Source organism: Podarcis tiliguerta (genome assembly GCF_965153285.1).
Source record: "Podarcis tiliguerta genome assembly, chromosome: 3".
Taxonomy (NCBI): domain Eukaryota; kingdom Metazoa; phylum Chordata; class Lepidosauria; order Squamata; family Lacertidae; genus Podarcis; species Podarcis tiliguerta.
In genome coordinates, this window is record NC_139536.1 from 46,278,231 (window position 1) to 46,300,075 (window position 21,845).

Genomic DNA, 21,845 nt, shown 5'->3' on the forward strand with positions numbered 1-21,845 from the left:
GTATGGGCTAAAGGCCTGAATGTGAAGGCGGCCGCCACTCACCGCTCGAAACACCTTAAAATAACCTTCAATTGCAGACTTACAACTGGGATGGAGGCGGCGCTTTATTATTCATTTTAACAACACATTCCTGCACTCCATTCCGTATCGGCTGCAAAAATAGCTCATGAGTCAAAGTCGACAAAGAATAAGATAAGAATCAGAGTGACCTTGGCTTGAAAGAAGGTACTGTAATACATAACACTGGATCAATGACTGGCATTTGCAGAGCTCTGATACAGGTAAATCAATATGGTGGATTTGGAAATATATGAAAGAATAACCATACAACAATGACTAATATGACACTTTTTTCATTACTAACAAACAAAATGGAGAGTCATACTATGGGGACAAATGGGTGCATAATTCAATACGTCGCACCAAGTAAGTGCTGAAACAAATTGTTGTCCAAGAGAACTGTATTGATTCTTACAGAAAATAATATTTCACACAACAAATATTTCATGCCATCATTCCACAGATCAGGAGAGAGCTTGACTCAGTTTGTGGAGGTTTTAGGCTACACATGCATGCTGTACAGCTGTCTCAAGTCCAGAAAACAAACAACTAGCATAGGTCAAGTAAAACGAATCTAGATTAATCCCAAGAGCATTTGTTTCCTTTCATACTAACGCCTGGAACTGTTTGAATAAATTTTATATTAATTTCACCTGTACTGAGAGGACAAAGTTTCCAAGATGTATTTATGCAGAATTCTGGATGTCTGCAATCATTTCAATGCTTTCATTCTTCTCTATTTTATGTTCAGTCCTAATGCTATGAAGCAGCTTTGTAGAGTAAACATAACATAAATGCATCAATAGTTTCTGGTCACAGTTTGAGTTTTTTGAGTTAGCATCCATCTATTTTGGGAGACAACAGAGAAGTGAACCTTTGGGGGTGAGGTCGATCTGTTGGACAGTTGCAGCTCCTGATGTGGTTGCAGAGATCCATGTGGGGGAGACATGTTTTGTTGCAGCTGGGACAGATGAAGGCATACGGTTGTGCTGCTGCCGATGAACCATGGCGTTTCTTCTCTCTGTGCTCTTTCCAGTGGTCATTTCTCCTCTGGTCACTGCTTTGGATACACAACCTGACTGCCTGTATATCACATACAGTGGTACCTCGGGTTACATACGCTTCAGGTTACAGACTCCACTAACCCAGAAATAGTACCTTGGGTTAAGAACTTTGCTTCAAGATCAGAACAGAAATCGCCTCCGGCGGAGGCCCCATTAGCTAAAGTGGTGCTTCAGCTTAAGAACAGTTTCAGGTTAAGAACGGATCTCTTAAGAACAGTTTCAGGTTAAGAACGGACCTCCGGAACGAATTAAGTTCTTAACCTGAGGTACCACTAAAACCCGAGGTATTAACATATGCCCAGTATAAAAAGAAAGAATGAATCTTCGAGTCTTCTGAATGTGGACAAAAGCTGCAGAAGTGCAAAGTGCAACTTGAAGTAGATAAAATATGATGCTGATTACAGTTACTTTCAAGATACAGGTGAGGCCTTCATGACTGTCTCTCCAGAAATCTTGGAACGATCACTGAGTTGTTGTTCAGCTTAACTTCTAAACACCACAAGCAAATGATTACCGACATGAACAAATGAAGCGACCGTATACTCAGGCAGATCACTGGCAATTCTAGCCCAGAACTGAGCGACAGCAACTCTTAAGGGTCTCGGGCAGAAGTTTTTCCCAGCCTGGCCACCTGAGATCCTTTTAACCAGAGCTGTTGCCATCGTTTTGCATTCAAAACATGAGCTATGTCCCTTCTCTGGAGTGCCTATGTAAACTACATCACCACTGAGTGAATAGCACAAACGCTAGAACTCCATCTCTGCATGTTGCCTGAGCAGCAGCAACACAAGCACAACAGATGACAGGGTAAGTGCTAAGGGTAACACTTTTCCAGGAGCCATTACCAGCTGTTGCTTCCTGATGGGAAACAGCTGCCTAGGGTCTTTTCCTCAACTGCCAGTAAAGTGCTAATTGTATTTAAGAGTAAAAGAAAAGGAAGACTCAGGTGTTTTAAAAAATAATATATAGAGATAATTATTGGGGAAAGGAATGGTTGATAAACATAATGCTCCTAATCCACAAATAATCAAGACAGAACAACAGTCTCCCCCCACGAACTCTCTCAAAATTCCTCCTCCACCACCAAGCTCATCAGAAACTCTGCCCTCTCCCTTGGAAATGAGAATAAATTGGTTCTGCCTCTAGCAACCCCCTTGGCCACGCCATCAGGCCCAGTAGTTTCCAGTCACCTCTGGCTGCCCTTCATCTCAAAAAAAATCCAGGGAAGTTAACAGCCATAATAAAAAAACCAGCTCTTCAAAACACTCTTAAAACCACAATTAAACCCCAAAAATCCACAGCTACAACAGAGAGCAGAAAGCTGGGCAGATTATGCAGGTAATATCATGTTTATGTTTGTTCTGAAGGGGCCTACAGGAACAAACAAGCGTTTAGCTGATGCCCTGAGCATGGGGACAGGCAGCAAGTAAGTTCCATACCTGGGGTGCCACCAAGCTAAGAATTGGTCTTCCTGTAAAAAGTTGCACTCCTGAGCTTAACAGGCCCAAGCAGGCAGGAAAGGAAAAAGGAAGAGGATGCTGGATATTATTGGAGGCTGGAATTAAAAAGGAAGTCATCCACATAAATTGCACTCCAGTTGCCCCAGTTGAAGGGGCCTCTGGGCTGCAGGGCGTGCAAGTAGAAGGGGCCTCCTTCAGCGCTGAAAGTGGTATCATATCCATTCTGAGTCAGTGCTGCAATGTGGTCGTCATATAAATATCCATAGCAGATTCAAAATCAAAACATTGTTTGTTTTGATAATGCAGCCAGATAACCCTGAAGTGGTCCATTCATTGAGGAGGAGTCATTAGCCATTCACCAGCTGATCCAAGCCAAGGATGTTCAAAGGTGCTTTGGCAAAAATGTTATTCTAGTGCTCTCTCACATCAATTGGCATTAGGAAACGCATTCTTGCTTAGAGGACCCAGAGTGCATTCACTTTGTGCCTCCCTCCACGTCGCCAAGGGCAGTGATGTTTCCACAATAAACTCGCTTAACCAGAACTGTGATTGCAAGACGGTCATTTTACGACTTGGGTTCATTTATTTTTGATACAATACCATTTCTTTTGCGCTGCATGGTAGAGTAGAAATGTAGTATTTTAAGGAACTGCTCAAGAAGCTTCTTTTAAAATGACTTCAGCGTTCAACAAGAGTAATTTAAGTGAGAAATGAGTTCTGCTGCCTAATTATAAACGAAGTTGCTCATGAAAAAAGGGGGTGTTATAATAGATATATAGTGCTGCCTATAACAATCAGAGATGTGGCACAAGGTTAAAGCTGGGTCATCCTGCCCCCACCAATATAAATAGATAAAACACACATACTTAAGTAGGGTGACCAAATGCAACAAAGAGAACACAGTACTAGGACCACTGAGACAGGCACGCAAACACCCTGCTAAATTGGGCTGTGACCCACTTCTAGTTCTCAGTCCCACCAGTTGAAGACCACCACAGCTATGTATCCCTCTGTATCCAGTTGCAAATCGCTAACGTAAGACAGGAAAGATTTTAAATCAAATAAACCGAGGCTTCTTTCCAACACCATCTCAGATTTTACTACACCGCAATCGTTTCCAAAAAGTCACCCAATAGGGTAACCTGATTTTAAACTAGTCATTTCCTTCCCTGAAATTGTGTGAGCCTGATCACAAAGAACTGCAAATAGATAGCGTATGAATAACCAGTAAAATATTAAAGATTTAAAAGGCAACACCCCCATTACCCATTCTCATCTATTATTGCTAAGATGACAGTGTTATTGCAAGGTGGATATTAAGGCAGAATCAACACCAAAATATACTGTAATTTGAAACAAAAGATCATTGTTCTGAAAAACGGGCCTTCAAAAGACAGAAGCAGCCCAATATCAAAGAGGAGTGTAATTGTGAAGATGTATCTGTTATTTCTCTCGGTCTCCCCCCCCCCCCATTCTGCAGGAATCAAAGCTAGCTATTTGAAGTTAATAAATGAGCTACCACTTTGAAGTTTCATGTGAAAAGTGCAGCAGTAATCTGCAAATAATCTTGGGTTGCTTCTATAGCGTTACAACACTGCCCCCTGGTGGAAAAAAGGTGGCAATGGCACGGTTAGCTTCTACTTTGAAAACCTATTTCTGTACTTTAATTACAGATTCATTACTACCTTCCAGCAAGGTCAGGGAGGTATTTCTAGGGACTATAAAGGTTATGATGAGATGAAAGCTGTACAGTTCAAAACTGTCTAAACTTTCAAAAATGCTAATCTCAAACGTTTTTAGTTCTGCTGAAGAAAAAATCCAATGTGCGTACAATTCCATAGTATGTTGTGCTGAAAACTGATCTGTGAATGATCCGTTAGCATTGCTCACTGTCACACTGCAGTTAAGGAATTACTTCTAGAAGGTTTATGTATCTGGGAATTTTTTGCCACCAGTGGCAAGCATACAGGGGCTTTGTAGGACAGTATCACATTCACAACTTACTCTGATTTGCCTAAATATCAATGTCATCATCACCACTATAATCCATAACCTCATTTTCTTTTTTCCAACAATCATTTTCATAACGCTCCTTGATATACAAATGTAAACAATATGCATATCCACCAACTTGGAGCAGATATAGGATCTTTAGTGTATATATAACAGAGTTAGCACATGCATAGGTGCTCTCGCTCCTCGTTTCATGACAAAAGCAATATAGCAGAACATGAGCCACAGCTCTGCAAAGCTTTGTGCATATATGCCCACCTACTCATTTAAAGCATGCAAAAAAGGGGGAGGGGGGGAAGTCTCAGAAATCCAACTTTTAGCTTTCTAGCAAAAGTCATGCTAAAATGTATACTGTTTATTCTAAATGAAATGGCCAATAAAATAACATAACTAGCCCATGCTGTTTTAAAATGTATATTTCCAAACAATACAGTAAAATAACAAGTTTACCCTTATGCAACACAGCCAAAGCAAAGGAATACTAAAAACAGACACATAACGTTGCTACTATTGATATCTCCATTAGCCAAAGTGGCATTATATCAGCATTAATATTAATCCCATCTGAGCTAGTAAATTTTGACAAGCAAACGGTTGCATCCAATTTTCCTCAGTAAAATCTCACATTGCCAAAGCTATTCTTTGAAAGGCACCATATTGCTGCATGTTATTTTTCCCTACTTCATATATGTGTTTACCTTTTTACAACTCTTGTTGTAATCCCAGATTATTTATCTGCAGAATTGCAGGGGGAAACTGGACTTCTTCTGAAAACGTATTTTCTTATGGAACTAAACCTAACATGATTCCCTTAAATATTTCCTCGGAATAAAAGCTCCTTCCAACAACTGTGCTTTTATGAAGATGCTCTAAAGGAAAACCAAAATTAAACATAAAGAATGAGGCTAATATTTATTATGACTCATCATTTTGATGTAGATCCCAGTTGTGGCATCCAAGACAATTTAGAATAGTATCAGCAGGGTATTGGTTCTAGTCCTGTCCTGAGTACGGTTCTATTCAGCTTCTGCTAAGGGAACAGGGCAGGCAATTGTCATCTAGTCAGCAACTGTGAGAACAGAACGCTGGACTAGGCGGCCTCATCCAGAAGGTTCATGTATTGTTAATCCATTGTTATATTAGGAGATATACCTGTTCATCCTTTGATCGTGTTAACATAACTCAGACATGGCCTGTTGCGGTTCACATTTTGTTAAAACTTTTATGCTCTCGGCACAATCTGGTGGTTTGCAAAAATAATGTTATTGGTTTCAATTCTCCTGACAGTGTTGCGAGCATAACTCACATAATTTACAGTACTGCTACTGTTATTCATTACCCATCATCAAGTAACCATTTGCATGCCCCCAGGGGTATTGTAATTTGCCTGTCTTGAAATGTCACATTAATTTTGACACATTCCTTTCTTCTTTCTATATTTTCTAGGAATCTAATGAGGCTTCTGCATGCAGCTGAAGAAAGTACTTTGTTTTAAAATTTGCTATTTTTAAAGTCAATGGTCCTCAATTGTGTTGTTGACTATCACTAGGGTTTTTTTACGGGGGGGGGGGGTAACACTGGGAAGGTGTCACGACATTTGTCTGCATAGTTTAATTTAACCCTTGCAGTGCTGTGCTCACTTCTGTAGACTTTACAGTTACATAGTGTGACCCAATCCAAAACTGATAATGCAAGATCCCCCACCCAGCATACTAATTTATGGTATAAGTAATAATTTTGCTTCCATCCACCATCCTCCTCTCATCATCAGTCTGCTCATGATAGTTCTTGCCTTAGGGCACAGACTTCTAAGCAGCACTGATCCTGCAGATTAGTGAGCCATTTCAATACTAGGATTACCTCAAGTACCTCTGAGAGAAGTTCAGAGATTCATGTAAGGTCTGTACAGGTAGGGAGACAGGACTAGAAGCATAACTATGCATGGTAGTGACTACCGTGATCACCTCAAACAAAGCAGTTCAAGCGATTGCAAATTTCAGCACATCAGATCAGGCAGTACCTCCAAAATAATGACAACGAACAGAATACCATTAGCATAATGGTCTGGATTCAGAAAAAAATGTTTTTATTTGTTTCATAAAATTTATACACCGTCTGATTGTAAAAAAAGAAAAGAAGACCACAAAGTGGTTTACGAAATTATTATTAAGTTTGTGGGGGGTTTAAATGATACCAATAAGTATTGCTCAGACTTGCATGGAACTCAATTGGCTCATAGTTGGCGAACAAGGGAATACCACACAGCTCGCATTAAAGTTTCCTTACTGCAAAATTCTCCATGATCCCTAATCCTAACACCCACCAGCAGAGCCTCACTTCTGGAACAGCCTCTCTCTGTCTCTCATGCCACTTCCTGTACCCCAGCGCAAGCTTTGCCTAAGCACCCATTGACTTTCAAGGCCAGAGTGGAATGTGGTGAAGTGGTCAGCCCTTAGAAAGGGGAGGCAGGAGAAATTGTGGACACACACCCTTGTGTGACAAGGAATGAGCAGAAGCTGTTTTAGGAACTCTTCCAAGCCAAGCGATGGTATTTAGAGATTAAAATCTCTACTATATTGACTATGAGATTTGTGCTGGAAACTCGCTGCACACAAAATTCAGCCTACTTTAAGGTTACCAGACATCCCCGTTTCCCAGGGACAGTCCCTGGATTTACAAATCAGTCCCCATACAAAATCCAGGGAAGTTGAAAAGTGTCCCCGGATTCATTGAAAAAAATCTGCTAACCTTAGCCTACCTACCCTAGCACACAAACTCTGCACAGGACAGAGTTCCAACAGATCTCTTACATTCCTGCCTGGAATGAAGCAGAAGCGCCGCAAAAATAAGTCAATATTCAGCAGAGCGTACGCCTCACAGGGAAACCTGAAATGAGACCAGCGTGAGTCACTGGTGCAGACTCTGCTTCTTGCCACGACACATAATAATCTACATCTGTGGGGCAAAATTAAAGTTAGATATGTAGATGTTGGGGATCAGCTGCACATCAGCTTAAATCCAATACATACAGTATATGAACCTCTGAATTTGGTGCAGACATAATGCAAGAGAATAGTAAGTCAACATAAAAGGAAGTAGATCATTTGTTTCTCTCTCTCTCTCTCTCTCTCACACACACACACACACACACACGGACTAAAAAAAATACTACACAGGAGTGTTTAAGTGAAAGATGCTCATAAGAACAATAACAATAATGACAACAGTATCAGTAATAATGCAACTGTATCTAAACTGTCCATGATTTCAGATGCCCTATATGTTGGACAGTGTGCGGGTACCAGTCCCCGCCTGTTCACCCACCTTTCCAAGAAACTAACTTTCTGCCACCAGGTGTAAAAAAGAAATTCCTACAAGGCTGCTTTACACCATTCAGTCTAAAACAAAAAAGGCCTGGTATCCCCCCAAGAGCTTTCCAGGTAGCATGTGTTTCGGCTTCAAACAGAGACCACAAGGGTTTTAATGAAGCAAAGATAAAATTTTACTAAAAGACAAACAAAAGGTTCCTAGAAAGAAAAGGCTTAACAAGAAAAGGTTATAAGAACTTTTAATGAAAAAAAAATATTCTCAAAGTGCCTAAAATAAAATCTAATTTTCAAAGTATATAAACTGAACTGTAATGGAACAGGAACTCTGGGTTTTTAAGGAGAATTCTTAAAAACAACTTTCAAAACCACAGTGAAGTTTTCTACTTCAGAGCATAAACTGATGACTGGTATCGTAAGTAGAGTAGAGAAAGAAGTTGCTAATAAAATGCATCCAAATGGCCTTAGGCTGCCATCCAGCACCTAGATACATATATTTAATTCCATTGACTTCAAAGGGATCAGGAATACATCACTGGCTGAAGAACTGCAGGCCCAGAATGCTCTTCGCATAAAGTTAAGTACACTTAAGTCACCCCACAACCATTAAAAAGAAAAATCTGCCAGCACTGCAGGTAGATAAAACAATGCAAAATTTCAAATCACGTTAATATTAATGAAGATTCAAAAGCAACAGTCTCTTTAAAAGAGAAAGTTGGCAGGACCAAGAAGTAGAAACACTGCACCTTGTCTCAGAAAAGATGTGAAGGAATGTTCTGCATGGCTACACACAACTTCCAATGCTTTTTCAGCAGAGGTTATGTTCACCTAAAATGTGTCTTCCATCTTAATGTGTGAAAAGAGCTGAATTATGTACAAAGAAAGTGGGGGAAAGCACGGCGGTAATGAAAATTATGTTTGCAAGTCAAAATGGAAGGTGCGTGAAAGAATAGGAAAGCAAACCTTTTTGAAACTTCAGGACCTTGTTAAAAAAAAAAGTGGAAGTAGAATCATAGAATCATAGAATCATAGAATCATAGAGTTGGAAGAGACCACAAGGGCCATTGAGTCCAACCCCCTGCCAAGCAGGAAACACCATCACAGCACTCCTGACATATGGTTGTCAAGCCTCTGCTTAAAGACCTCCAAAGAAGGAGACTCCACCACACTCCTTGGCAGCAAATTCCAAAGAGGAAATCCATGGGTGCTTCCACATGGCAGCTTCTCTAGCCCATCATAACACCAACAAAGAAATCTGAACAGAAAGGGACTCATTTCACAGGGTGGAGGTTTACTGCTATAGTAGTTGAGATGTGGTGCTGCTGCTGCTGCTGCTGCCCGAGCTGAGTCTCCAAGCCCATTTGGAGTGGAAGTGTGTGATACAGGCAATTGGTTCATCTAGCTTGGCAATTTCTTCAAGGACTGGCAGAAGCAATCCAGTGTTTTAGACAAGAGACTTGCCCAGCCCTACTGGGAAATCCCTGGGATTGAACCCAAGTTATTTTGCATGCAGAGCATAGCTGGTCTACCACTGAGCTGGATCTCTTCCCTGTGTGACTTTCAGGTATCAGGTGTGGTTCACATGCTGTGCTAAACCAAACCAGGTGAATGAGCAAACATGCAGGATCCTGGAGAGGAGATTGTGGCCATTTTGCTCCTTCCCAGTCATTTTGCTGCTGCACTGTACTACGTCAGAATTAGAACAAGTCCTGGCTGCATCATGGTTAATGAGAAAAGAACTTTGCCACAAGTCCCAGTTTAGACAATGCACCAAGCCAAACCTTCACTTAACTCAGCATGGTAGTAAAAAGGACTAAGGTAAAGGTAAAGGTACCCCTGCCCGTACGGGCCAGTCTTGACAGACTCTAGGGTTGTGCGCCCATCTCACTCAAAGAGGCCGGGGGCCAGCGCTGTCCAAAGACACTTCCGGGTCACGTGGCCAGCGTGCCAGCGTGCCAACGCTGCTCTGGCGAGCCAGAGCCGCACACGGAAAAGCCGTTTACCTTCCCGCTAGTAAGCGGTCCCTATTTATCTACTTGCACCCGAGAGTGCTTTCGAACTGCTAGGTTGGCAGACGCTGGGACCGAACAACAGGAGCGCACCCCGCCGCGGGGATTCGAACTGCCGACCTTTCGATCAGCAAGCCCTAGGCGCTGAGGCTTTAACCCACAGCGCCACCCGCGTCCCCAGTAAAAAGTAAAAAGGACTAGAGAGGATCAAAATGACTGCAGGCTCCTCTCTAAGAGCCTCCACATTCATGTGGTCTCAAGTGTTGCACAAACCAGGCCAATTGAGAATAATTGAGAAACACCATGCAAAACTTTGGACCTACGTATAAAATACCTGAACTATTTAAACCTAGTCAGCTTTCATATTATTAAAACCTCTGTGGTTTAAGAAACATGTGTGAAAGGCATTCTACAAACTTGAAGCAAGGCCCAGCTCCTTGCTGGGAAGCCGTCAGTGGGAATGAAACCCAATACCCTTTTTTTCATAAAATGGACATCTTGTATTATACTTATAACATAAGGAAGTATCCCATGGGTTTCTTTTGGCCTTGACTTTCATGCCTCTAGCTGATGTTTCATAATCTTTCCAGTCAGCGTAAAGATGAAATTTCATATCCCAGAAAACTATCACATTTTCATTCAGGCAAAAAAGCAATTTCCCTGTCAGGCTAAAATGTGCACAATTCTGTTAACCTTGACACAGAACTCGTTGGGTCAGGTGTGAATTTTTCTTAGGTTTATATCTTGGGGAGAGCCAATGTGCGCATATTAAAATTACTAAAGGGGGTGTTTGTTTCCACCACCTACCAATTTTTAAAAAAATTCCTATTAACTATAATTTAGTTTTGTAATTTGTTCCAGAGATTTTAAATCCACAGTCAGTAGCAGGCATCATATATGCAACAACTGGGACTAGAGTTATGTATTAGTGTGGGGTCATTATTATTCTCATTATAGTGAATTATATTCTTGCAAGAATTAAAAAATATTGATTCAGAAACATACTATCATTAGAATTAAAAGCAAGCTGTGAGCTAATTTGAACAAAACTATAGTAAAGGATGCAATGTTAATTTTTGGAATTTGGTTTTATCTTCTTTTTATCTCCCCTCTGGTGGTTGTGATCACTTCATCACATCCTATGTCTAAGTTTCTAGTTTACCATACCACTGTAAAAAAAGAAAAGAAAAAGAAGAAATTTGTGCAAAAAAGGGGGGGGGGATAAATAAGTTAGTCAAATGATCACCATTAAGAATGCTGCTAAAAAACCCTATATTTTCCTTGATGGTTTTTTACAATAGTCCAAGCAAATTAAAATATAGCTCATTTAAACAAGAAGGGACAAATGGGGATTTCACCTAGAACAAGAAGGCACATCAACCTGTTCTCATGAAAAGGGGTTTTGGCCTCACAGTATCTAACAGCAGATAATGGAGGGCAGGGCAGGGTAATAGAGTGTTAACATTAGGTCTACTACATGTCTGGACAATCCTATACAGAAATTAAGGGATAATGATTATTTTAATGTGTCTCTGCTGCATGATGTTGAAGGCAGGAAGCATGTGATGTCACGCTGGCAGGAGAGGTGGAGGGTCTTAATATATTCCTAGTCATACTTCAGATGTATATGTAGTGGGGCCAGGATGGGGAAAATGTCTCTACAAAATGCAATATTCTGAATCACATGGCACAGGAAAGCCAATGTGCCCTCCAGCTATTCTTGGGACTACAACTCCCATCATCTCTGGCCATTACTGACTGGGACAAATGGGAGCTGGCATCCAACACTGTTTCTAGACAAGTTTTTTTTTGGCATCAAAAGTGTTGTAAAGTCAGGCAATAAGAGGAGAGAGAGCCTTCTATGGTTAAGTACCTAGAATCATAGAATCATAGAGTTGGAAGAGACCACAAGGGCCATCGAGTCCAACCCCCTGCCAAGCAGGAAACACGATCAGAGCACTCCTGACACATGGTTGTCAAGCTTCTGCTTAAAGACCTCCAAAGAAGGAGACTCCACCACACTCCTTGGCAGCAAATTCCACTGTCGAACAGCTCTTACTGTCAGGAAGTTCTTCCTAATGTTTAGGTGGAATCTTCTTTCTTGTAGTTTGGATCCATTGCTCCGTGTCCGCTTCTCTGGAGCAGCAGAAAACAACCTTTCTCCCTCCTCTATGTGACATCCTTTTATATATTTGAACATGGCTATCATATCACCCCTTAACCTCCTCTTCTCCAGGCTAAACATGCCCAGCTCCCTTAGCCGTTCCTCATAAGGCATCGTTTCCAGGCCTTTGACCATTTTGGTTGCCCTCCTCTGGACACGTTCCAGTTTGTCAGTGTCCTTCTTGAACTGTGGTGCCCAGAACTGGACACAGTACTCCAGGTGAGGTCTGACCAGAGCAGAATACAGTGGCACTATAACTTCCCTTGATCTAGATGCTATACTCCTATTGATGCAGCCCAGAATTGCATTGGCTTTTTTAGCTGCCGCGTCACACTGTTGGCTCATGTCAAGTTTGTGGTCAACCAAGACTCCTAGATCCTTTTCACATGTACTGCTCTCAAGCCAGGTGTCACCCATCTTGTATTTGTGCCTCTCATTTTTTTTGCCCAAGTGCAATACTTTACATTTCTCCCTGTTAAAATTCATCTTGTTTGTTTTGGCCCAGTTCTCTAATCTGTCAAGGTCATTTTGAAGTGTGATCCTGTCCTCTGGGGTGTTAGCCACCCCTCCCAGTTTGGTGTCATCTGCAAATTTGATCAGGATGCCCTTGAGTCCATCATCCAAGTCGTTGATAAAGATGTTGAATAAGACTGGGCCCAAGACAGAACCCTGTGGCACCCCACTAGTCACTCTTCTCCAGGATGAAGAGGAACCATTGATGAGCACCCTTTGGGTCTGGTCAGTCAGCCAGTTACAAATCCATTGAGTGGTAGCAGAGTCAAGACCGCATTTTACCAGCTTCTTTACAAGAATATCATGGGGCACCTTGTCAAATGCCTTGCTGAAATCAAGGTAGACTACATCCACTGCATTCCCTTCATCTACCAGGCTTGTAATTCTGTCAAAAAATGAGATCAGGTTCGTCTGACATGACTTATTTTTCAGAAATCCATGCTGACTATTGGTGATCACAGCATTCCTTTCTAGGTGCTCACAGACTGTTCGCTTAATGATCTGCTCCAGAATCTTCCCTGGTATTGATGTCAGACTGACTGGGCGGTAATTATTTGGGTCCTCTCTTTTCCCCTTTTTGAAAATAGGGACAACATTTGCCCTCCTCCAGTCTGCTGGGACTTCGCCTGTTCTCCAGGAATTCTCAAAGATGATTGCCAGTGGTTCTGAGATCACATCTGCCAGTTCTTTTAATACTCTTGGATGCAGTTCATCTGGCCCTGGAGACTTGAATACATCTAAACTAGCCAAGTATTCTTGTACTATCTCCTTAGTTATTCTGGGCTGTGTTTTCTCTGCTGAATCATTTGCTCCAAATTCTTCAGGTCGGGCATTGTTTTCTTTATCGGAGAAGACTGAGGCAAAGAAGGCATTGAGGAGTTCAGCCCTTTCTGTGTCCCCTGTTTGCATTTCACCATCTTCTCCTCTGAGTGACCCCACTGTTTCTTTGTTCTTCCTTTTGCTACGAACATACCCATAAAAGCCTTTTTTGTTGCTTTTAACCTCTCTAGCAAGCCGGAGTTCATTCTGTGCTTTAGCTTTTCTGACTTTGTGTCTACACGTGCTGGCTATTTGTTTGAATTCCTCTTTGGTGGTTTCCCCCCTTTTCCATTTTTTGTATACATCCTTTTTTAATCTTAACTCAGTTAAAAGTTCTTTAGATAGCCACCCTGGCTTCTTTAGGCACCTTCCCTGTTTCCGTCTCATTGGTATTGCCTGAAGTTGTGCTTTTACTATCTCCCTCTTAACAAACTCCCAGCCATCATGAACTCCCTTTCCTTTTAGTATTCCTGTCCATGGGATCTCACCCAGCACTTCCCTAAGTTTTATGAAGTCGGCTTTCTTAAAGTCAAGAAATTGAGTCCTAGTATGCTTGGCTGCTCCTTTCCGCTGTATAGTAAACTTCAGAAGAGCATGATCACTTGCACCTAATGATCCTTCCACTTCTACCCCATTAACCAGGTCATCGACATTGGTTAGGACCAGATCTAAAATGGCTGTTCCTCTTGTTGCTTCTCCCACTTTCTGGACAATGAAGTTGTCTGCAAGGCCAGTGAGGAATCTGTTTGACCTTATGCTCTTGGCTGAGTTTGACATCCAACAAATATCTGGGTAATTGAAGTCCCCCATTACCACTATCTCCCTTCCTTTTGCTTGCTTGGCCATCTGTTCCAGGAAGGCATCATCTATGTCCTCCGTTTGGCTTGGGGATCTATAGTAAACTCCCACAATGAGGTCACTGTTATTCTTCTCTCCCTTAATTTTGACCCAAATGCTCTCACTTTGGCTTTGAGGTTCTAAATCTTGGATCTCTTCACAGGTATACACATCCCTGACATATAACGCCACTCCTCCTCCTTTCTTGTCTGGTCTGTTTCTCTGAAATAGATTGTATCCCTCCATTTTTACATTCCAATCGTGGGACTTATCCCACCAGGTTTCAGTGATGCCTATTATGTCATATTTAGTTTGCTGTACCAAGAGCTCAAGCTCATCTTGTTTATTTCCCATGCTTTGTGCATTAGTGTACAGACATTGAAGTCCATTAGTCATTCCCCCGTGTCTCTTATTTAAGGATTTTTTCCTCCCACCACTAGGTCTGCTTGCTGTTTGCTCCATTTGGTCTATGACATTTGGATGATCATCTTCATCAATTGATAGACTCCTACCTTCAGGAGCACTGTCTCCCTCCCCCACATTAGTCAGTTTAAAGCCCTCCTGATGAGGTTTCTGAGTTTTTTTGCAAAAACATTCCTCCCAACCGTTGTGAGGTGCAGCCCATCGCTTGCCAGAAGTCCATCTTCAAGAAACTGCAGTCCGTGATCTAAGAATCCAAACCGTTCCTGTTTACACCATTTGCGAAGCCACCTGTTTACTTCCACTATTTTCCCCTCTCTCCCTGGGCCACGTCGTTCAACTGGGAGGACAGATGAGATGACAATTTGTGCATTTAATTGCTTCAATTTCCTGCCCAGAGCCTCGTAGTCTCTTTTGATCTTCTGGAGGCTATTGCTTGCAGTGTCATTGGTTCCCACATGAACCAAGAGGAAGGGGTATTTGTCAGTGGGTTTTATGATTCCTGGCAGTCGTTCAGTTACATCTTGGATCTTAGCCCCGGGGAGACAGCACACTTCCCGAGACATCTTGTCAGGCCCACAGATCACTGCTTCTGTTCCCCTCAGTAGGGAATCCCCTATCACCACTACACGCCTCCTCTTAGGTTTGGTCGGGGTTCTTCCATGAGCGGTCCTTTCCAAGGTCGCCTGCACATTCCCTGAGGACTGACTTTGCTGCTCATCTTCATATACCCGATCGACTGTAATGAGGGAGAGATCCTCAAATGGAGTCTGCTCTTCGTCTTCCATGCTAGGGGAGAGGACCTCCTGGTTAAGGAGCAGGAAGCTAACAGCAGGAATGGACAGTTCTCCCAATGGAAGTAGCCTATAGAAAGCAAAATTCCCCAAAGATCAGTGTTGGGACCTGTGCTTTTTAACATGTGCATTAATAATCTGAAACTAGGTGTGAGCAGTGAGGTAGCGTAGTTTGCAGATGATACCATTTCCCCCTATTGTGGTTAAATAAAAAGTGACCTCTCTCAACTGGATGAATGGGAAGCAAAGAGGTAAAATGCAATTAAATGTAAGCAACAGTAAAGTGATAAACATCAGGGCAATAAAGTACTTCACATAAAAGGTAAAGGTAAAAGGTAAAGGACCCCTGGACGGTTAAATCCAGTCAAGATCAACTATGGGGTTGTGGTGCTCATCTCGCTTTCAGGCTGAGGGAGCCGGTGTTTGTCCACCGACAGTTTTCCAGATCATGAGGCCAGCATGACTAAACCGCTTCTGGTGCACAGAACACTGAGACAGAAGCCAGAGGCTGAGCGCACGGAAACACCATTTACCTTCCTGCCGCAGCGGTACCTATTTATCTACTTGCACTTTGATGTGATTTCAAGCTGGTAGGTTGGCAAGGAGCTGGGACAGAGCAACGGGAGCTCACCCCATTGTGGGGATTTGAACCGCCAACCTTCTGATCAGCAAGCCTAAGAGGCTCAGTGGCTTCACATAGCACAGAGTTAAACAACAGAATTCACTCTCCCAAGATGTAATGGTGATGGCTGCCAATTTGGATGGCTTTAAAAGAGGGTTGGACCAATTCATGGAGGATATGTGATTGTATATTTAGTAAAAAATACAAATTAATATGACATTTTGAACATGACAACAGGAGGCTATGGCAAATGTCATTATGGTAAAATATACCAAGAATTAATGTCAGGATAAGAGTAGGCCATTGGTTTCAGTTGTATGAACACAGGAAGCTGTCTTATAATGAATCAGACCATTCATTCATCTAGCTCAGTACTGTCTACACCGAATGGCAGTGGTTCTCCAATGCCACAAGCAAGTGTCACTCCCGGCACTACCTGGAATTTGGAACCTTCTGCAGGCAAGAAAGATGCTCTATCATTGAGCTCTGAAACCCTTTGCAGTCCTAAAAAAAACTCAATTGCAGGAGTTTTTCTACTAATACTAATCACCACACAAATGCATTCATATATGTGCATCTTCTGGTTCATAATAAAATTTCCATAATGATACAGGACTAAAATAAGAAATCTATTCAGCTAGATTTCTAATCCTGGTTAAACTCCTAGTGAATCTGCAGTGCTATCTGCTGCTTTGCCTTCACAAAATCTGTTTCATCTGGGACAACTTCAGATGAAAGCTACAAAGCACCCCTCCTTGAGCAATCAAAACAACTTTTCAGATGGTTTCTTCTGCATGCGTCCCCTGCAGGGGAGATGCAAGGGAATGTTGACAGCCCCTCTCATATTAGAAGTGGTCAAAGGAATGTTACTAAAGGCTGCTGCCTTCAGATGGGAACCCATCTGCTATGTGTCCTATGCAATTTAGTCTTAATGATTTATTTAGGCAGATGGAATCAGAATTATAATCTTTCCACTTTAGCATGAGGCAACCCATATCAAACATAAAATAAAATCTAGGAAATGATGGGATACTTTTGACCATGTGTAGATTCAGAAACACACACAAGGACACGCAGAATTTCTAAGCCATTGAAAATCTGCATGTATACAATAGAGCCACTCTGCCGCATCCTACACCAATTTGAAAAATGAATATGTAATAATAGATTGCTCTGTTAAATAATCTTAAATAATTTTAAAACACTGTGTGTACTGAAAAGAAAGAAAAGTTTCCCAGTATGGGGTAGAAATACACCTCTTGACAATATGTACCACTCATACATTTGACAACATCAGCACTCAAGCCTACAGTGGGTCCTCAAACTGGTGAACTGAAAAATGCTAGGAGGAGATTCATTGCCAACCCAGACAGAGGTGGGCAAAGGAAATAACAGCAGAAATCAACTCCATCAGATACAGATGCTTCCTTACACTTTTTCGGTAGGATTCACCTAATGAGCTCCAATTCCTCTTAATGGAGCTTGTGCAGAAGAAATGCCTACTTGTTTGTCCCAATGGGATATGTGTCCTTAGCTGCATGGGCTGGTTGTGTCCTAAATATTTAAATCATGAGCTGATACAATGTTTATTCAAAAGGAAGTAAAACATTTTTCTAAAAATCACAGATTCTGTCCCACAAGGCATATACTGATCAAAGGATAAACATTTTTGCAAAGCCACATCTCTGCATTACTTCTGCAACCTTTTATACATGGCAGCTGGCATCAAGAGAGAAAACTCATTAACATGCTAATGATGCGTCCCATTTAAAATTCTAGCCCTGATTATTATGTGATTAAATCTCTTCCCTTGACTTCTGCTTCCTTCTATCTAAGTAACAGTAAGTAAGGCATCAACAATAGAAAAGCAGAAAGACCTGTCTGTCAGTCTCACTCATACATTTATTTGCAACCATTTTAAATAGTGAGAGGCAGCTCTCCTCTTAAGAAACACAAATTTGAAGGAAGTCTTCTGGACACCTGCAATTAATCTTGTTATTTTAACAGATCCATTTACCTTTCCCCTGTTTATAAAGTTGGGTTACAATGGAATACTTGTAGTGGTACTGGAAACTACAGGAAATAAGGAGACTCTCATTGAGTTTGCATGGCAAAATCTTGAGATGCTGAATACCATGCAGAATTACTCTTAAAACCTCAGCGCTCAGGGGGTTATCCATTTTATAAACCTTACTAATGTAGGTCATGCTTAGAGATGGTGACAGGCTCAAGATTGCTAATTGACCTTTATAAAGTTGACTGGGGATTTGAACCAAGGTCTCCCCAATCCAAGTTCAGCATATCCATGGTTCTACAATCTTTAGCACATCTTTTCTACACCTAAACTTGCTTCAAAAAAAATAAACCTGCTATGTTGCTTATTTTCAGGCTGTGAAATTCTCATTAAAATGACATTTTAAAAAAAACAAAAACATTTTTCCAACAATTTGAACACATTAAATAATATATCTAATGTGTTCTTTGGTCTCTTTTGCATGGATGTTCTAAATTAGATTTCCGAAGTATGCCTTTCTGAAGCTTTTATCACTTAACACTGGTAGTTTTTAAATAGTGCTTTTTGCTGTTTATGTTTCATACAATAATCCACAAATCCACCCAGGGTGAGATTTATTTAAAAGAATGGGGAATAGCCCTGCAATAGTGTTTAGTGGAGAGTGGGCCCCAGAGTGAAATAAAAGAGGGCTTATATCCACAACCATTTTCCTAAAAAACAAACGTATTTTGGCAGCTACTTTATGGCAGAGATACATGTGGCACTTGCTCTCAGGAACAGATTCATCAGATGAATATTTGGTATGTGATATACAGGCAAATAGATACGTGATAAATATACAGTGGTACCTTGGTTCTCAAATGCCTTGGTTTTCAAATGCTGAAAAGAAGTGTTCAGGTTTTCAAACATTTTTCGGAAGCCGAATGTTCAATGTAGCTGTTGGCTACTGTTTCTGTGGCACCAGCACCAATCAGAAACTGTGCCTTGGTTTTTGAACATTTCAGAAGCCAAACGGACTTCCGGAATGGATTAAATTTGGTGCTTTTGTTTTTGCTATTTATTTTGTGTTTTTGTTTTTGAGGCTTTTTCAGTTAATTTGTTGTTGTGACTGTGTGGAACCCAGTTCAGCTACTGATTGATTAATTGTGTGACTGTGGAAATGGATAAAAGCCCCCTATCCAAACAATGACTATCATCTGTGCAGGTAAGATTTTTTTTAAAAAAATTATCATTTACAATACTGTCTTATTTATTTTATAGTACAGTACATTGATTATTGCTTTCATTTTATGGATCAGTGGTCTCGTTAGATAGTAAAATTCATGTTAAATTGCTGTTTTAAGGGTTGTTTTTAAAAGACTGGAACGGATTAATCCATTTTGCATTACTTTCTATGGGAAAGCACGCCTTGGTTTTGGAACGCTTTGGTTTTGGAATGGACTTCCAGAACAGATTAAGTTTGAGAACCAAGGTACCACTGTATTTACAACACACCATTTAACACATAACTCTACCTGTGCCAAGAAATGGCAGCCAAAACTCACGTGTGTGAGGCGGGGATAGTGATATGCATCCCCCTTCCTCCAGCCTGGTGATCTAAGCAGAGCCAGTTGTCACCCCTTGCTATTTCTGGTGGTTGTTTAAATTTTCAGTATTATCTAATTCCCACTTTTCTTGGCCTCATGGCCTAGTTTTGACATTCAAAACTTTTAAAATCTCTATTCCTCCTAGTATATTTGTGATGCTAATATTCATGGTAATTTATCCCATCCTTTAATTTATTTCAGTACATGTTCCTCAATATTGCTTATAATTATTCAAAAAAAAAAAGACACACAGGCACAAAAGACTCTGGAGAGTGCCAGGATCATAATGTAGCCTTTCTATCAATATACAAAGATTGAACTTGCACGCTAGTTCCTTACATAATAAAGATGAGATTCAAAAGCTACCTTTTCCACTCTACAGATAGTTATGCTGTGTCTAATAACAGCACTCAATAGCCCGTCCTGTTTATGAACATACTTTATTTTTTGTTCAAACTGGTGAAAGATCATCTTTGGTTTTCATGCTACAAACCAATTTTATTCATTAATCTTGATAGTTAGATCCTGCCAACAGTTTTGGCAGCAAGTTTGTGAATAATTATTCCTTTGATTATTCATTCAGATCAAGTTGAGTTCATTTCAGGTAGAAAGGGCTCTGATCCAAGGCCTGCTTTTGGCATAGTAACCAGATGAGAGAAAGCATTTGATCCAATTCACTGAAAATTTCTATATAGTGCCTCAGTATATTTTAGCTTTCCAAATTGGTTGGTGTGAAGACGATGAAATATATGACATCTAGAGGTTGTGTAAATGGAACCCTCACAGGTTTTCTTTTGGAAAGAGGGTACCAGGGCAGGCCTGACTTATCTTACACCCGGTGTTTGATCTGGTAACAGAACCTTTAGCTTGCATAATCAGACAGCAAGGAAATAATGGTTTGGCTTAGTGTTACATGCAAACCAGGTCACTGAGACCAGTGGCGTTGCAACAGGGGGGCAGTGTACCCCAGGTGCCATGTTGGGGGGGTGACAAGAAGTCACCCTGCGGGGGCTCGCACAGGCACGAGCAGCCATTGCGCCGCCACAGTCGCATGTGGAGCATCCTCCGTTCACGGCTGCAGCCGCGAGCAGAGGATCCCGGCACCAGCGGCAAACCGCTATGTACAGTGCTTGTGCAGCACCGCACACATGCTATGTACGTAACGCCGCCACACATGCGCTGTACATAGCGGTTTGCTGCTGGCGCCGCTCGAGCGCCATACGGACAGTGATGGGACCCCTTCATCGCCGCTACAGCTGCATGTAGAGGATCCTCTGTTCGCGCCTGCAGCCATGAGCAGAGGATCCCGGCACAGTCCATATGGTGCTGGAGTGGTGCCACCAGCAAACCGCTATGTACAGCGAATGTGAGGCGTCGCTATGTACGGCGCATGCATCATATGTAGCAATGCCACATATGCGCCCTATGTAGCGATGCCCCACCCTGGATGTCACAACGCCTTTGTTCGCCCCTGATTGAGATCACCACTATTTGGGGACATGAACACATGGTGCTAGTGGACTCTTTCCTGTCTTGAACCACAACTTCCTACAATGGTGTGCTTGATTAAAACAAATTAGAAGTTTCCATTATTTGGGGAGTTCTCTAGTTTCAGAATCAACTGGGGCAAAACTCACACCCTGATAAGGAAAACTAACAAGGGTGTCAGACAACTGCCAGTTTATATGGGTCTCTTATCATATTTGAAATAGCATCTTTGAAATATTCATTTGTTGATATACAACTAAACAAACTAAATTAAACTAAAAAAGAGCATATTAAATTACAGTTTCCATTAACTGGGAGTGATTTGCATTTCAAGAGTTATACATTCATTCTAATATTTTAATTGTAAAGGATACCAGTTTGGGTTGGACTTAACACAACTGCCTTGATTAAATGGATAGGCAGCCTCAAGTCCATTACTGATACATTTTCTGATACATCTCTCAGCCTGCCAAATATTAACAGTTACAAAATCTTAGCCACTCTTCCCTGTTTTGATCCTTCTACTCATGCTAATATCAGTGTATGAAAATATGCAGAGATCCCACAGGCAAATCTTTTAGAATAATTTTGTTAGAGGGTGTATTCAGATGCTATCACATCCATTTGGCAATCATAATAAGTTTTATTCTTTGAAT

General features: G+C 41.4%; 2 protein-coding genes across 8 annotated transcripts in view; both read right to left on the reverse strand.

Annotated features, from left to right (window-relative positions):
* The window catches only part of DISC1 (DISC1 scaffold protein), a 148,239-nt gene that overhangs the window by 61,980 nt on the left and 64,414 nt on the right, over window positions 1-21,845 (reverse strand). The window lies entirely within an intron of this gene.
* The window catches only part of LOC310673718 (uncharacterized protein), a gene marked incomplete at its 3' end in the record, with an annotated part of 32,919 nt that continues 22,151 nt past the window's right edge, over window positions 11,078-21,845 (reverse strand). Inside the window, exons 2-3 of the mRNA XM_083432309.1 lie at window positions 13,267-14,673; window positions 11,078-11,101 (exon numbers count right to left, since the gene is read on the reverse strand). Coding sequence (XP_083288435.1) covers window positions 11,078-11,101; window positions 13,267-14,661 — 1,419 coding nt within the window. The 5' untranslated portion in view covers window positions 14,662-14,673. The remainder of the gene's footprint in view (window positions 11,102-13,266; window positions 14,674-21,845) is intronic.